Source organism: Salminus brasiliensis, chromosome 14, assembly GCF_030463535.1.
Source record: "Salminus brasiliensis chromosome 14, fSalBra1.hap2, whole genome shotgun sequence".
In the NCBI taxonomy this organism is placed as follows: Eukaryota; Metazoa; Chordata; class Actinopteri; order Characiformes; family Bryconidae; genus Salminus; species Salminus brasiliensis.
In genome coordinates, this window is record NC_132891.1 from 36,930,910 (window position 1) to 36,948,456 (window position 17,547).

The 17,547-nt window shown below is 46.3% G+C and overlaps 1 protein-coding gene across 1 annotated transcript; it reads left to right on the top strand.

The window, feature by feature from the left end:
- Positions 1–12,733: 12,733 nt before the first annotated feature.
- Positions 12,734–17,084, top strand: cnga1b (cyclic nucleotide gated channel subunit alpha 1b). Its single transcript, XM_072696890.1, has 9 exons — positions 12,734–12,819; positions 13,128–13,184; positions 13,534–13,596; positions 13,718–13,867; positions 14,395–14,499; positions 14,656–14,762; positions 15,242–15,918; positions 16,078–16,551; positions 16,812–17,084. Exons 1-9 carry the CDS (start codon positions 12,734–12,736, stop codon positions 17,082–17,084), a joined length of 1,992 nt encoding a protein of 663 aa, XP_072552991.1.
- Positions 17,085–17,547: the final 463 nt, after the last annotated feature.

Here is a 17,547-nt window from a genome sequence, read left to right on the forward strand (position 1 = left end):
GTACGGGCTGTGCTGCAGTGACTGGAATACAGGCTGTGAGTGTGTGTGTGTGTGTGTGTGTGTGTGTTACTAAAACAGTGAATTTTAAGGCAATAGTTCAGCCAAAACTCCATTTTCCCTCCTTTCACCCTAAACACAGTCGATCAGCAGGGCTGCCAGCTCTCACATTCACACAACACTCGCCATCTCTCACGCATTTTAACAGAACCCCTCAAAACATCGTCCAGTTGAATTAGACATGAGAAGGTTTCCTACAGCTGCTGCTCCAGATTTCCCTGATTAAACACACTCCGGACCGGCAGTACCACCTGAGTGAAGGAGAGTGTGCTAACCACCCAGACTGTGGGCAGCCAACTCCAGCGCCCGGGGAGCAGAGAGGGTAAAGGGCCTTGCTCAAGGGCCCAACAGTGGCAGCTTGCCGAGCCCGGGAATCGAACCCACAACCCTGTTATCAATATCCCGGCGCTCTAACCGCTGAGCCACCACTGCCCACTGAAAATGGATGTATTTATGTTTTTTAATAATATATTACAATATAATGTCAGTTTTTTTCCAATATCGCACAGCCCTAGACCCAAATACACCATGAAAACTATTCACAGCGATCGCAGTGCTATCGTATCTGTGTGGTAACCATCGCTGTGGCACGGCTCGGCTAGAATGGCTCACGATATGATAACAGGACTAGGAGCTCATAGTAGCAGATCAGAGTTAAAACATAGAGTAAAACCCCTCAAACAATGAAACCTTTTCACCCTTAAACACTAGATGTTAACAGGCCTTGTCGTTCAGTCAGGACACATGAGGTTTTTTCGTAAGCTAATGTAGCTAACAGACAGCATCAGTTAGCATGGTGCTGCTAACTGCACGTCTAAATGATCACACACTCTCCTCAAACTGCGTGGAGATGTTCAGCAATCTCTAACAGACTTGCTCATGTGATGTCTGATGCTGAATGACCACGAGTCCACTGTTATCTAGAACGTGACTAAAGTATGCTGGCAAACAATGGTGGCCAGTCTGAAATCTGAGTGCTGTTTCAGGGGTCCAGACACTGTTGGACCGAACACCTCTGGGGAACTGGGGGAAAGGGGATGTTGGACTGTGTTTTGGCTAAACTGTGGCTTTAAGGAGCCGGTGTCTGTAGTTGAATTGAGAACTGGGTGAGTGTGTGGCGTCTGATGAACAGGTCAGTTTGTTCACACTAAAAGAAAGATAATTTCAGGTTTCTCAGAGATGATCCTGAGCTTCCTCTGCAGTGACTCAGAGTCTCCTCTAATCTCTCCCGGTGAGAAAATGTCTCCCTCTCAGTCAGACAGACGTGATGGCCGTCTCGGGCAGTGTACCTGGGCAGCCTTTATAAACTGTCCCACAGCCTTTCACACCTCAGACTTTACCTGAGCACCTGCAGGCTGGACTGAAGATCTGCTCACAGGTAAACCCTCACCTCCATACATCTCTCTGCTGGGGTAAACTCTCTGTATGTTATAGGACAGCACTAACGGATTGTTCTGTATAGTGCAGTATTATATAGTACAGCAGTATTATATAGTACAGTAGTATTGTGTAGTACAGTAGTATTATATAGTACAGTAGTATTGTGTAGTACAGTAGTATTGTACATTACAGTAGTATTGTGTAGTACAGTAGTATTATATAGTACAGTAGTATTGTGTAGTACAGTAGTATTGTACATTACAGTAGTATTGTGTAGTACAGCAGTATTATATAGTACAGTAGTATTGTGTAGTACAGTAGTATTGTACATTACAGTAGTATTGTACAGTACAGCAGTATTGTATAGTACATCAGTATTGTACATTACAGTAGTATTGTGTAGTACAGTAGTATTATATAGTACAGTAGTATTGTACAGTACAGCAGTATTGTATAGTACAGTAGTATTGTACATTACAGTAGTATTGTGTAGTACAGCAGTATTGTACATTACAGTAGTATTGTGTAGTACAGTAGTATTATATAGTACAGTAGTATTGTACAGTACAGCAGTATTGTATAGTACAGTAGTATTGTACAATACAGCAGTATTGTACAGTACAGCAGTATTGTATAGTACAGCAGTATTGTGTAGCACAGTAGTATTGTATAGTACAGTAGTATTGTGTAGCACAGTAGTATTGTATAGTACAGTAGTATTGTACATCACAGTAGTACTGTATAGTGCAGTGAAGTACAGTGCAGTCGTGTCACTAATGGGATCCATGTTCTGCAGAGTAATAAAGATGGCACGGTTGGCTGTCCTGCTGTTGTGTGTGCTGGGGCTGTCTGAAGGCTTTCCTGTGAGTATCACATCAGTCCCTCTTTAATCAGGAGCCAGTTGATCTGTATGAGCGTTATATTATTACAGTGCAGGAAGTTAATAATTATCACTGTGCAGGAAGCTAATAGTGCAGTATCACCATTAAAGTTGTTCATGAGTAGAAACAGGACCACCCAGGTGTTACTCTGCTCAAACTCAATTCAAACTCTGAATCCCACCCCCCCTAGCTGGCCCCGCCTCCTTCACCCGCTGCCCCGGGAAACACCGTCCTGATGCCAGTCACGGTTATGAGCGCCTACGGGCCACAGGTGGTTCTGATACCATTGAACACGGCCCAGTGGAACACACTGAGGAACCCCAACCCAACACCTCAGTCGGCACAAACAAACACCCCCACACAGCCGCAGCACCAGGTCAGTGTCAGAGTGTGTGTGGCTGATCACACACAGCTACGGTAGTGTTCTGTAGAGCTTGTCTGACCTCACAGCAGCAGCAATGACAGAACACTGCAGAGGGTGAACTGCGGGATTACCAGTAATGTTCTGCTGCTTCTGCAGGTGAAGAGTGAGAACCCAACGGAGGCAGAGAGTGTGAACAGTCCGTACCTGCAGCCACACACACCGACTAACCCATCACCAGACGCACACACACTGTCTCTCGCACCTGAGGCCGCATTGCCTCAAGGACAGGTATGTTCCGTATGTATTATATATATATATAAGTATCTCTATGTAAGCAATAGTGTTCAACAGTGTGTGTGTGTTTGCTATGTGTGTAGGTGTTTCCCATGTGGAACTCCCTCCCTGTAGTACCCCTGCAGCCTTCAGTGGTGTGTATACACTCAAGCTACACACTACACACACATTACACATACACACCACACACACACTCCACACATCCAGCCTGTAAGTAGACTCCACAGTGGCCAAAAACATAATACATGATAGTAATTATATGAAAGGTGATCAATGTGTGTGTGTGTGTGTGTGTGTGTGTGTGTGATGTTTTGCAGACTGGTCAGACGCTCTTCCCCTCTCTGGTGACCCCAGCTGGAGGAGCCGGTGGACAGACACAGGTCCACCCACACTTCACTTTCAAAGAGATTTGTGTGTGTGCATGCGTGTGTGTATGTGCATGTGTGTGTGTGCTTAAATTACTCACTGTGTGTGTGTGTTGTAGGTGGTGTCAGTTATTCGACCAGGTCTGCTGGTGAGTGTTACTAAAATACCATTTCACACTGCCTTTATAGTACAGTACTATACACTACCTCTATAGACCACTACATCACACTGCCTTTATAGTACAGTACTATACACAACCTTTATAGACCTTTAGATCACACTGCCTTTATAGTACAGTACTATACACTACCTCTATAGACCACTACATCACACTGCCTTTATAGTACAGTACTATACACTACCTCTATAGACCATTACATCACACTGCCTTTATAGTACAGTACTATACACTACCTCTATAGACTATTACATCACACTGCCTTTATAGTACAGTACTACACAATATCTATAATACAGTTCTATCCTTTGTCTTTTAGTCCAATTCAGTGAGTTCAGAGGAGGGAGACGCAGCTCAGGTAAAACAAAAACACACACACACACACACACACACACACACACACACACACACACACACATACATGCACTGACCCACTCTCCCTAATCTCTCTCTGTCTCTCTCAGGTGATCTACCTGCTGCCGGTCAGCGCTGAGATTCCCAACATGGGGATAGCGGAGGGGGGGCAGGGAGGTCCCGACCCCAACACTGACCCCAACACTAACATTGACCCCAACCTGGGTCACCTTCAGAACCTCACACCCTCCCCTACGCCCCCTGCTGGACTACAGGAGACCCCCGCCCCCCTGGGCAGAGCGCCCCCTAGTGTTACTGAAAGACAATCTGCAGGAGTGCAACAGCATTCAGCTGGGGCCAACGCAGGTGGCAGCGCAGGGCGTAGTGGGGGGGTGTCAGTGGGCACTGCTAACCCCTGCGCTCAGAAGGGCAAGAGAGCTAACTTACAGGCTAACGGCCCCACACTGTGACCCCCCCCCCCACACACACACACACACACACACACACAGACAGTGTAATACTCAGGCAGTGAGCAGTATTGTGTTTATACTGAATAAATAAGTTATTATAATTGAATCTGTGCAGTAAAGCTGCTGATAGCAACGTCCTCACACCACTGAGATGATGAGGATGATGATGATGATCCAGCAGACACTGTTCCGAGCGTAACACCTGTTCTAGTTTGTATTTAATACTCTGTACTAGATAAGTCAAGGTTCTCTGTGTTAAACCTCATGTGCGTAATGAAACTGTGTTTACAACAATAAAGTTTATGAATCTGGATCTGCCCAACGTGCTCCTGGTCCTGGTCCTGTTTGGCACTATGTAGGGAGCAGAATGAATGTTCTAATCATTGAATTCAGGTGTCTGATTCACTCCCATTGCCACACACATCAGTGAAAGAACGGGAGGTTCTGAAGAGCTCACTGAACTCCAGCGTGGTTCTGTATGTAATAGGAGACACCGCTGCACCAACAACAACAAGTCAGCTGGTGAAATCTCCTCCCTCCTAGATCTTCCTCCATCAGCTGTGGGTGGTGTTATTATTGAACAGTGGAAGAGTTTAGGAGGAACAGCTCACAGAGAGCAGCTCAGCCACCGAGTGTCTGTCAGACCACGTAAAGTTACAGAGCGGGGTCAGGGCCGAGTGCTGAGCTCAGAGCAGAGTGCAGAAAAGCCTCCAACTGACTCAGTAACTGCAGCAGAGCTCCAGACCTGCTGCTGCTGGTAGAGCTGCAGAGAGGGACCAGCTCCAGATTAATACAGCCTGTGGGGTTAGAATGGGACGTCAAAAAGCTCCTGTAGGGGGAATCGGTGGGTGTCCCAATACTTTTGTTCAAATCGTGTACTGTATCGTGTGACAGGGCAGTGGTGGCTCAGCGGTTAGAGCGCCGGGATATCGATAACAGGGTTGTGGGTTCGATTCCCGGGCTCGGCAAGCTGCCACTGTTGGGCCCTTGAGCAAGGCCCTTTACCCTCTCTGCTCCCCGGGCGCTGGAGTTGGCTGCCCACCGCTCTGGGTGTGTGTGTGTACTCACTGCCCCTAACACGTGTGTGAGTGTGTGTTCACTACCAGATGGGTTAAATGCGGAGGACACATTTCGCTGTACAGTCCACACTGTACAGTGACGAATACGTGCACCTTTATCCTTTACCTTTGTATACAGTGTGTTGTGGAGTAGGGAGCTAACCAGGTGAACCGTGGTCAGTTAAGGGTGCAGGTTAGACAGATTCGGCTCTCGTACACAGATGTGACCCAGTCAGGCAGAGTGGTCCGATCTAGCAAACGCATGCAGCTGGGTGTCAGCACAGCTTCTGAGCGAGTGGCTCCTGAGCAGTGGTAAGGTTTAGATGCTGTATCTGATTAAGCTGTAATTAAGCAGGGGTGTGTGCTGTTTTGCTGCTGATGTGATCAGCAGTGTTCTGCTGGGTGGCTTAAACACAGGCCTTTCCTCACTTCTATATCTTAGATCTTGGAGCTGCCAGGATGAAGAACCGAGCCAAAACCAACCAGAGAGATGTTAATCCCTGCAGGAGAACAATCAGAACAGTACTGCTGGAGCCCAGAGTACCGTCATAAGAACAGAACACAAACAGCAATACCACCAGAGCACCAGACCCTACACCTGAAATTAATCACAATTTCAATCACATGTATACAGAACTGCAGAATCGGTTCTAGAGCAGCCGTGAACTGCACTGTGGACACTAGAACTGCAGTGTGAATTCTAGAACTGAAGTATGGATCCCAGAACTCTTGTGCACTCTAGAGCAGTAGTCTGTATCTAGAACTACTGTGACTAGTGTGAGTGACTAGTGTGAGTTCTGTGAGTTCTGGAATTATGCTACATATGGGATTGTTCACTCTGGCATTTAGGCCTTATCTGAAGATAAGGCCTAAATGCCAGAGTGAACAATCCCATATGTAGCATAATCATATGCGTGTGTTTACTTGATTAAAATGGACATTTGTGACCCAAACAAAACAAAAGCAAAATAGTTTGAGTAGTACCGGTATATAAGCTGAGGGGAACACTCACAGAGCCTCTGACTGCACTGCAGGCCGTAAAGCTTCATTTCATGCTGATTATTTCATTTTAAAATCTGAAGAACACAAACGCCGTCGCCGATCATCACCTGCGGTGGGATCAGACTGAACACATCAGACGAGGCTGGCTTGTTGAGATCTGTCTCTCTGTGAGTGTCTGAACCACAGCTGTATTAAACACACTGCCTGTTCGTACGTGGCTCAGAAAGCCGCAGGAGTGCGCGGGGTGTCTGCAGCTGCAGCTGAGGCACTGACCTCACCCCTCATCCCAGCCAGGCCCATCAGGTGGTCAGGAGGCAGTTAGGGCCAATTTAACACACTCTACCTGCCTTCAGACCACAGCTGTGTGTGTGAGTGTGAGCGGGGGCAGTTAATGAGAACAGGTGATGCAGTCTGAAAGGTGATGCACTACGTCTACAGGACGGAGCCCTGATTGGCTGAGAGGCGCTGGTGGAAGTGTTTAAATCGTGGCCTTCAGCCGGTTCTGAAGATGAACGGACAGACTTCACTAACGAATCAGAACTTTACTGGAATCAATGGGAGCACGTTAACAGCTAATGTGAGTACTGCTTCTTACTATACTGTTTATTATTATTATATATGACTTATTTACTGTCTATTATTATATATGACTTATTTACTGTTTATTATTATTATATATGACTTATTTACTGTCTATTATTATATATGACTTATTTACTGTTTATTATTGTATATGACTTATTTACTGTCTATTATTATATAAGACTTATTTACTGTTTATTATTATTATATATGACTTATTTACTGTCTATTATTATATATGACTTATTTACTGTTTATTATTGTATATGACTTATTTACTGTCTATTATTATATAAGACTTATTTACTGTTTATTTACACTTTATTTACAGTTCTTTTTTCAGAATATCTTCTTAACTTCTTAATATTGTCACATCATTACTCCAAATGTACTGTTTGTCTGTCTATCTGTCTGTCAGTGTGTCTACATACCTGTCTATCATTCTCCCTGATTAGCTATCAGATTGTCTGTCTGTCTGTACATTTAGCACACATCTACTACTCTCTCTCTCTCTCTCTCTCTCTCTCTCAGGATGGAGGTGGTGGTTCTGCTGTTCTGTGTGCTGGTGGGGTTGGAGGCGTATCCGGTATGTGTTTTTTGTACAGCGTGTGGTTTGATCAGAGCTGAGTTGATGAGATCTGTGCAGACTGTGAACCCGACTGCTCGTCTGATGTCAGTGTGTCCGGTGTGTTTGTAGATTGCTGACAGTGGCAGTAACGAGGTGAGCTCTTCATGCTGCTCCAAAGGATCAACAGCGGCCAGGTGTTTACTGTACAGATGTTCTGCAATGTTCCCCGGGTTCTCTGCATTCTGATAAATTGAAATGTGAATGTTCTGCAGGTTCTGATGCAGTTACACAGGTACTATGGAGCTCTACATCATCAGGTGAGGTCAGGTGATCAGGTGATGATTAGGGACGGGCAGGTTGTAGGAGCTGAAGTGCTGTGATGGACATGTTTACAGAGATTCTAATAAAAATGATTCATTTCTGAATTCTATTTTATTTTAATACTGGATTTTAATGGTTTGATTGACAGCTGATGAATTACAGACCTCCTGCAGGACCCCCCCAGCAGGACACAGTGGTGAGCAATTCAATCCGTGAGTAAACAGGTGTGTCCAGGTGTGAACTGATGCTCAGTGAAGATGCTTATGTGTTCCAGGTGAGTCCACAGAGAAACCCTGGTGCTGCAGCCCCTCCCTCCCACCCCCAGGTACCATTGGTTTATTTGTTTGTTTATTTGTGTATAACATGTCTATAACAGTAAATAACAGATACTCCTCTTCCTCAGTTGCCTCCACTCGTCCCTGACCTCCACACACTGGTGAGCATCACCTCCTTCCCTGGTTTCCTTAGCCCAGACACCAGCTGAACAGATGATCTGAATGTAGACCTGAGTTTAGAGATTTAAACTGAGCTGTTTCTCTGTCTGTCTTCAGCCAGACCTCGCAGCAATGTTCCCTCAGTACTTCCCCGCGGCTGCACAGCCGAGAACCCCTCCTGCTGGCTCCGATGAGAACGAGATGGAGGAGGAGGAGGAGGAGGAGCCTGAAGAGCCTCCACCAACTCCGAGCCCTACTGCTATACCTACAAGACCATCCATCCCTGACCTGCAACCAGACACTGCGTTAATACCTCCACCAGAAGCATCTGGTCCTGGTGTTGTGCACGGGGTGGTGGAAGGTCCAGGTGTCCTACCAGGTGTGGTAGTAAGTGTAGGTGTTGCGGAAGGTCTGGATATTTCACCTGGTCTAGGTCCAGGTGTCGAGCCTGGACCAGGTGTGGTAGTAAACCCAAGTGTAGTAGCAAGCCCAGGTGTGGTACACAGTCCAGAAATTTCACCTGGTCTAAGCCCAGGTGTCGAGCCTGGACCAGGTGTGGTAGTAAACCCAGGTGTGGTACATGGTCCAGAAATTTCACCTGGTCTAGGACCAAGTATCATACCTGGACCAGGTGTGGTAGTAAACCCAGGTGTGGTACACAGTCCAGAAATTTCACCTGGTCTAGGACCAAGTATCATACCTGGACCAGGTGTGGTAGTAAACACAGGTGTGGTACACAGTCCAGAAATTTCACCTGGTCTAGGACCAGGTATCATACCTGCACCAGGTGTGGTAGTAAACCCAGGTGTGGTACACGGTCCAGAAATTTCACCTGGTCTAGGACCAGGTATCATACATGCACCAGGTGTGGTAGTAAGTCCAGATATTTCTCTTGGGATAGGACCTGGTGTCATACCTGGACCAGATGTTGTAGCATGCTCAGGTGTGTTACCAAGTCAAGATGTTTCACTTGCCCTAGCTCCAGAGGTTGTACCTGGACCAGGTGTGGTAGTAAGCCCAAGTGTGGTACAAGATTCCAATATTAGTCCAGGAGGAACAGCAAGACTTAGTGTAATACCTGTTCCAGGTGTGCCACCAGGCCCAGGTGTGGCTGGAGGCTTTCTTCCAGGTGTTAATATACAGCCTGGTGTGCACACAGACCTGAATACAGTGATAGCTCTTCAACCGGGTGTGGATATGGGTGGAGTTTTTAACCCTAGTGGCCCAGGTGTGGCGACAGGTTTTGGGGGAAGATCAGGAGGTGTTCCTGTAAGCTTTGGGCTGCATCCAGGAGCGAGTGTGATGTTGGACAATGGTCTGTGGCTTCCTGGGTTGGCTGTAGGTGCGGAGGGGTGGGGCATACCTGTCCTCTTTTCACCTGGACTGGCTGGACTCAAAGCTCCCATCATCGCCTCTCCTAAGTCCAGCATCTCCAGCAGTAATCTGGAGCTAAAGGGCAATATGGAGAATCCACTGCCCTAAACAGAACACCTGATTCTGGGCAGGTAGAATAGAAAGAGCCTCGTCTCTGTTGGAGTTCCTGAGTTCCTGAGTTAAACTACAGCTCCTACACATATCTAAACCACACTAAACATCAGCCTATCCTGAAACACACTCTTTACTGATCTCACAGTCATGACCTGATGTCTAATGTCTACCTGCTGTTGATGATTTCAATAAATAAGACACAATGCACTCCTGCTTCCTGTGGTCTTGGATTTTATACAGTCTGTATTTTAAACAGGAAACATAACAGTGATAAACTGTGTCTCAAACCACTGCAATGTGCGGCTCACACGGGTGGAACGTGGGCGAGGTGGGTTCCAGGTGTGCATGGGCTCTGGGTGGGTTTGTACTTGTGTTGTAACTGGGCTTCCTAAACGGGTTCCATCATTACAGCTCACCCTAATCTAAAGTGGATCACATCTAGGCCCCATGTCCAGTGTACAACCCCATGTTTAACCCGTCCTGTTCCCATCAGTGACCCTGGTAGGCATCCAAATGTGGGGCCAACATGGAACCAATAGACAAAACCTTCTGGTTCCCAGTTGGGCTACCTATACAGACCCCACGTGGGCATGTTTAGCATTTGATTTGGGACGCAGCCACATTCGGTGCTATGCAGACGCTATCCTATACGTCCAAATGTTTGTGGACACATTATCTAGATAAGTGTGCAGTTTATATGTAAAAGATACTGTGGAGTTCACTGAGGTAATCATGCTACGTTAGTTTGTGTGTCTGTGTGTGTGTGTGTGCGTGTGTGTGTGTGTGTGTGGTACTGAGTTAACTGCAGCCCTGCAGGTTTAATAGGCTTACGGGTGATCAGTGCAGATCGCTGACATGGCAAATGTACCCAAAGCTGGACTAGCGAGCCAGTAATCCTCACTGTTCCTACAGCGGTGTGGTCAAGGTGAACAGCTGAGTACACAAACACACACACACACACTCACACACACACACACTCACACTCACACTTGTGCATGATGGAATCACAGAGGAAAACCAGGCTAGAGCTCCAATAGCCCAAACAGAAACACTGTTAGCATTAGCACTCCTGATGTGAAGTGCTGTGTTGATCCACCTCTCTTTCACTGATTAGTGAAATCAGACGTTCCTGATTATCTGAGACATGACTACATCTGTTCTGTTGATGTTTACTGGGCTTCCCAAATGGGTCCCATCCTTACAGCTCCCCCTAGTAGGCATCCATATGTGGGGCCAACATGGAACCCATGGACAGAACTTTCTGGCTCCCAGTTGGGCTACAAATACGGGCACATGGTGGCGTTTGGTTCGGGACACTGCTGTGCGCTCGGGAAATCCACTGACTTTTCTCCACATTATCTGCTTTAAGACATAAAGGTCAAACACTCTGTTCTAGATACCCTTATCTTGTGTCCATTCCCCACCACTGTAAAGAAATCAGAGTGGGTGAGTTTCTCTGCAGTCTCCCCCTCTGACTGAGCTCATCTCAGACTCATTCAGGCATGGAATTTTACATATGTGGTGGAGCTGCACTTTAATATTTCACTATGAGTTGAATGGTCATGTTCTCTTACTGAGGTATGATTTATACCCCCCTGTCTCTCACTCTCTCTCTCTCAGCTGGCCATATTCAGGACAAGAGAGAGTGTGTGTGTGTGCGTGTGTGTGTGTGTTAGCGTTACTGGTGTCATTTCCATCCTGTGTAATCCCCGATCCCGCTGTTCCTCTGTGAAATCCTCTGTCAGTCTCAGGCAGGCCATGCTGCTAGCCAGGAAGCCTCAGCACAGTTAACCCTTTTTAACACTCTTCACTTTACCAGGAGTGTGTGTAGGAGTGTGTACGTGTGTGTAGGAGTGTGTGTGAGTGAGGATGAGTTTGTGCCAGTCCTGGTGCTCCTGTATGGATGTATAAGTGTGATGGCGGACCTGCAGACAGGTGTATAGCGGGCAGTGGATTAAGCTTCAGGTGAGTGGCTCTGCTCCTTCTGACCTTCTTCTCTCTTCAGCAGGTTAATACTGAACCTGTTCCAGCTCTTTAGTTCCACTGCGGTCCGGTCATTTAGGCTTCACTTACATATTTGACATATTCATACTTACATACATATTCACATGTACCAATAGTGTGTAAAACACTACAGCGAACTCTTGAACTGTGTTATGATGTGAGTGTTCAGATAGCCTGACCAACTTACAGAAGAATTTACACTCCTAACACACCTAAATTCATCTGATTTCAGTGTAAACTGTCTGCTTTTCTTCATAAACACACGTTCAAAAGCTTTTATATCCAATATCTGTATTTCAGCTTCAGAATAGCTAACACGTTAAATGTTGCATTAAAGGGCCCATATGCTTTTTTGTCTCTTATTAGATTTTGTTCCCTGATGTCTAATTATAATGTTTGAATGTGTTTATAAACCAAAAACAGCCCTAATTCTGTATTAATTCATCCTTACATAACCATTTTCCAACCTTACAAATTAAACATGCTGTTTCTGTTACTGTGCCTTTAAGACTAATGTATCTGGCTGCCCTGTATTAGGCCTCATTCAAAAAGAAGTCCAACTTCAAACTAAGGTGGGGCTAACTTTAGGTGGGGCTAACTTACTGCTATAGGCTGAGTAGGTGGATATACAGCATGTAAATTTGTTGACATATATTATTATATATTCATTATATATTATTAAATGATTATATGATTATATGATTATATATTTGTGTTATATTCTGTGACAACTACCTGGCCGTTGTCACAAAATTCTGTTTTATTTTACTTTCTGGACCTAAATTATCCATCTTTAGAAGTGTGGAATCACATACAGACACTTTAAACACACACTGTATAGATGTGATTGTATAGATGTGTATATAAACTCGTCTGTAGGTCCAGAATTATCTAAATTTACCTGCATGTGTGTTTTTGATTGACAGGTGGCCATGTCCTCGCGGGTCACACCCCTCGTCCCTCCCAAGATCCTCTTGGAGGGGGACGAGGTTACCATTGGCAGCACAGAGGAGATAACGTGAGCAGTGCATTATGGGTTGTACAGCAGGAGCAGGCCTCTTACTCTTACTGATCAGTCGTTAGATGCTTTAGAGTCCGGGCTAGTGGGAGACTGTAGAGACTCAGAATGTAGGACCTGTGATATACACTGGGGTGTGGAGTGGGCGGAGCCTGCAGAGGGCAGTTGTTTATGATGTAACATTGAAAACTGAATTTGTGATTGATTGCTGGATTTCAGTAATTGATCAGTAATTTAAAAAAGGTGGTTATAGTGATGCTGATGAAGATACAGATGATGATGAAGATGATGTGTTTGTTTGATTGAAGGAACCAGCAGTGCTGTGGTGCTCTGTTCAATGTCAACAACAGCAACAACAATGAGGAGTGAGTAATAAACAGCTATACACACACACACACACACACACACACACACACACACACTGCTACACACACACGACATGAGCAAAACAAGTGATTGTTAGAAGTGGTCAGTTCTGTGTTGCTTAGCAGTTCATACAGTATACCAGGATGCCACTACAGACATACTAGGTGGTTGCTATGGCATCACAGGTGGCTGCTAGGGTTCTGCAATCACTGCTACACTTGGTGGGGGTATGGTTAGGAGTGAGTGTGTGGGAATGTAAAACTGTACTTCTGAACAGAGTAAAGTGGGTGGGAAGGGGCGGGGCTTATGATGTGGACACGCCCACACTGAAATGACAGTTTTTTACAGGGAGGAGAAAAAGGAGAAGGAGAAGAAGAAGAAGGAGAAGAAGGAAAAGAAAGAGAAAAAGGAGTAAGTGCTCATCATTATCATTACCATCATCATCATCATCATCACCAACACGTCACACACCGTCCCTGTCATTATTCTCCTCCACAGCAGTCATTTACCTGCCCTCCCTCTCCCACTGCAGGAAAAAGGAAAAGAAAGACAAGAAGGAAAAGAAGGAGAAGGAGAAGAAGGAGCAAGAGGAGAAGGAGAAGAAAGAGAAGGAGGAGAAGGAGAAGAAGGAGAAAGAGGAGAAGGAGAAGAAGGAGAAAGAGGAGAAAGCCAAAAAAGAAGAGTATGTTGGAATATTCTTATTATTATTATTATACTTACTATCCACAATTCAGTATCCACTATCCACAATTCAGTATCCACTATACATTATTCAGTATCCACTATGAATTATTCATTATCTACTATGAATCATTCAGTATCCACTATGAATTGTTCAGTATCCACTATGAATCATTCAGTATCCACTATAAATCATTCAGTATCCACTATAAATCATTCAGTATCCACTATGAATCATTCAGTATCCACTATGAATCATTCAGTATCCACTATAAATCATTCAGTATCCACTATGAATCATTCAGTATCCACTATGAATCATTCAGTATCCACTATGAATTATTCTGTATCTACTATGAACATACTGTGTGTACTGGGTATACTGTACCCAGTAGAGGGAGAGTGTGTGAGGTTATGGAGGAGCTATGTGTACAGTTATGCCGAGGGTGCTCGTTTCACTCTCTCTCTCTCTCTCTCTCTCTCTCTCTCTCTCTCTCTCTCTCTCTCTCTCTCTCTCTGACTGGTCAGGCTGAAGGAGATCGTGGTGATTGACCCTGCGGGTAACATGTACTATAACTGGCTGTTTGTCATCACCTGTCCTGTCATGTACAACTGGGTACTCATCATAGCCAGGTAGGGGGCGCTGTCTGATCATTTACAACCCCCCCACTCCCCCACCCCCATCGTCCAAAGAAAAAGACTGGTGTGCATAATGCAGTAATCACAGCTGAATGCTCGGCCTTCAGCAGCTTTGGTCCTGGAGCTGACAGGTTGTTCTCTGTCCTGCAGAGCGTGTTTCGAGGAGCTGCAGCACGATTATTTAATGTACTGGTTTATTATGGACTTTGTGTCAGACCTGGTTTATGTGGCAGACATGGTCTTCAGGACTCGGACAGGTGAGTGCTGGACTTGTGATCAGTGTCTGATCACTGATCTGATCAATTGACTAATCGTTTCCATTATTCCGTATATACTGTGAATTGTTCAACAGTGTCTACTATGAGTATCTGAATAATATCTAATATTATTTATTCAGTTCATTATTCAGTTCAGATATTTACAATACTAATTATTCAGTTCATTAGTACCTGTTTATATATCTCCCCCTCTAGCACAGTTTAATCTACCAAAGTTTAGCCCCACCCACTCATACTGCAGAGCCAATCAGAACAGAGCTCATTTATAAACATCAGTCTTAAGATACAGGTGTGGAATTTACTAGGGTCAATTGCCTAGGGTCAAAGTGCATATATTAGAAAAACCACACCCACTAGCTAACTGTATCTGTGTGTGTGTGTGTGTTGTGTGTGTGTGCGTGTGTGTGTGTGTGCGTGTGTGTGTGTGTGCATGTGTGTGTGTGTGTGTGTGTGTGTAGGGTATCTGGAGCAGGGTCTGTTGGTGAAAGATGAAAAGAAGCTCCGGGCGCGCTACATGGACAGTATTCAGTTCAAGCTGGACCTCGTCTCCATGATCCCGACTGACCTCCTGTACTTAGTCGTTGGATTGAAGTATCCAGAGATTCGGATGAACAAACTGTTCCGGGTCAACCGGCTCTTCGAGTTCTTCCAGCGCACGGAGACCAGGACCAACTTCCCCAATGTTTTCCGTATCTCCAACCTGGTGATGTACATCGTCATCATCATCCACTGGAACGCCTGCCTGTACTACTCCGTCTCCAAGGCCATCGGCTTCGGGAGCGACCGGTTTGTCTACCCGGACCCAACGGACCCTGAGTTCGGCCGCCTTATCAGGAAGTATGCCTACAGCATGTACTGGTCCACCCTCACCCTCACCACCATCGGCGAGACTCCGCCCCCTGAGAAGGACTCAGAGTACTTCTTTGTGGTCACCGATTTCCTGGTTGGCGTGCTGATCTTTGCCACCATCGTCGGTAACGTGGGCTCCATGATCACCAACATGAACGCGGCCCGGGCCGACTTCCAGGCCCGCATCGACGCCATCAAGCAGTACATGAGCTTCCGCAAGGTCACCAAGGACCTGGAGAAACGCGTCATCAAGTGGTTCGACTACCTGTGGACCAACAAGAAGGCGGTGAGTAGCAGAAACCGGGTCCTCGGACAAGGGTACACATGCTGTCCTTTGCCCTCCTCTAGGGGGATTGCCCCACCCTTTGGGGGAGCTGTATAGTGAATACAGCATTCTGTGTTAGTATTGGTATTAAAAGCAGGTGTAAATCTTTTTCTGCTTCAGGTGGACGAGCGGGAGGTGCTGAAGTACCTGCCAGACAAGCTGAGGGCGGAGATCGCCATCAACGTTCACCTGGACACGCTGAAGAAGGTGCGGATCTTCGCGGACTGCGAGGCAGGACTGCTGGTGGAGCTGGTGCTGAAGCTGCAGCCGCAGGTCTACAGCCCCGGAGACTACATCTGCAAGAAAGGCGACATTGGAAGAGAGATGTACATCATTAAGGAGGGCAAGCTGGCCGTGGTCGCTGACGACGGGATCACGCAGTTTGTGGTCCTGAGCGACGGCAGCTACTTCGGAGAAATCAGCATCCTCAATATCAAAGGCAGCAGGGCCGGAAACCGCAGGACCGCCAACATCCGCAGTATCGGTTACTCAGACCTGTTCTGCCTGTCCAAGGATGACCTGATGGAGGCGCTGACGGAGTATCCAGAGGCCAAGGCCATGCTGGAGGAAAAGGGGCGTCAGATCCTCATGAAGGTACGGCCTTTGGGGCTTAACTTCTGAATGCTGAAGGGGTGGGGAAGAGATGAAAGGGTGGAGCTAAGGTGCTGAAGACTGTATGGGTGTGGCTAGAGCTGAATGGGTGTGGCTAGAGCTGAATGGGTGTGGCTAGAGCTGAATGGGTTAGAGCTGAGGCAGGATTCATATATAATCAGATCAATCTGGACCAAAAATAAGTGATCAGGACAGTTTGTGCAGTTGTTGACTGATTTGTTCATTTGTTTTCCTCCCTGCAGGACAACCTGCTGGACCTGGAGGTGGCGAAGCAGGGTCCCGACCCCAAGGACATGGAGGAGAAGGTGGTCAGAATCGGGACGGTTCTGGAGGACCTCCAGACCCGCTTCGCCCGCCTGCTGGCTCAGCATGAGGCTGTCCAGAGCCGGCTGAAGAGACGTGTCACCAAACTGGAGACCAAAATCACCGTCTCCACCGGGGTGGTCTTCTCTGAGGTGGTCCAACCAGAACAGCCTGCTCTGCCCGCTCCCCCCCCAGCAGAGGAGAAGAAGTAGTAGTAGAAGAAAGGCTGTGAGGGGCTTACAGAGAGTCCAGATGTGGGACTGGACCAGCAGAAACTTGTCTCATGTGTTTTTTCACTGTATTCCCCAGAAGAAGACTGCAGGTGCATTTTTTCTGATGCAGGTTCATAAGCAGGGCTCAGCCCCTCCCACACACACACACACACCTTGTTTATTTGTGTTTATTTTCTAACTGATGTGAAACTCAGGTTCTAATCAGATTCCTGGACTCGAACCAGCAGATATGGAAATTAAACAGAGATACCAGCATGAGCAGAAGTGACTGTGTAAACTCTTAAAGGGCCCATATCAGAGAAAAGCACATTATCCACAGGTTTCTTAATGTAAACAGGTGAGCAGATGAGCAGTCCTCGTTCATGCAAAAGTGTGTTTAAAGAGCTTTTAAGCATAAACACAGTCGCCCCCTACAGGAGTAAGACACTATTTCAGTACACAG

Excerpts from the sequence above, each read along its gene's own strand:
- cnga1b (XM_072696890.1), top strand. The coding sequence starts at position 12,734 with ATGTCCTCGCGGGTCACACCCCTCGTCCCTCCCAAGATCCTCTTGGAG. Across the intron at positions 15,919-16,077 it reads TGTGGACCAACAAGAAGGCG|GTGGACGAGCGGGAGGTGCT; the intron begins GTGAGTAGCAGA and ends TTTCTGCTTCAG. Across the intron at positions 16,552-16,811 it reads GGCGTCAGATCCTCATGAAG|GACAACCTGCTGGACCTGGA; the intron begins GTACGGCCTTTG and ends TCCTCCCTGCAG.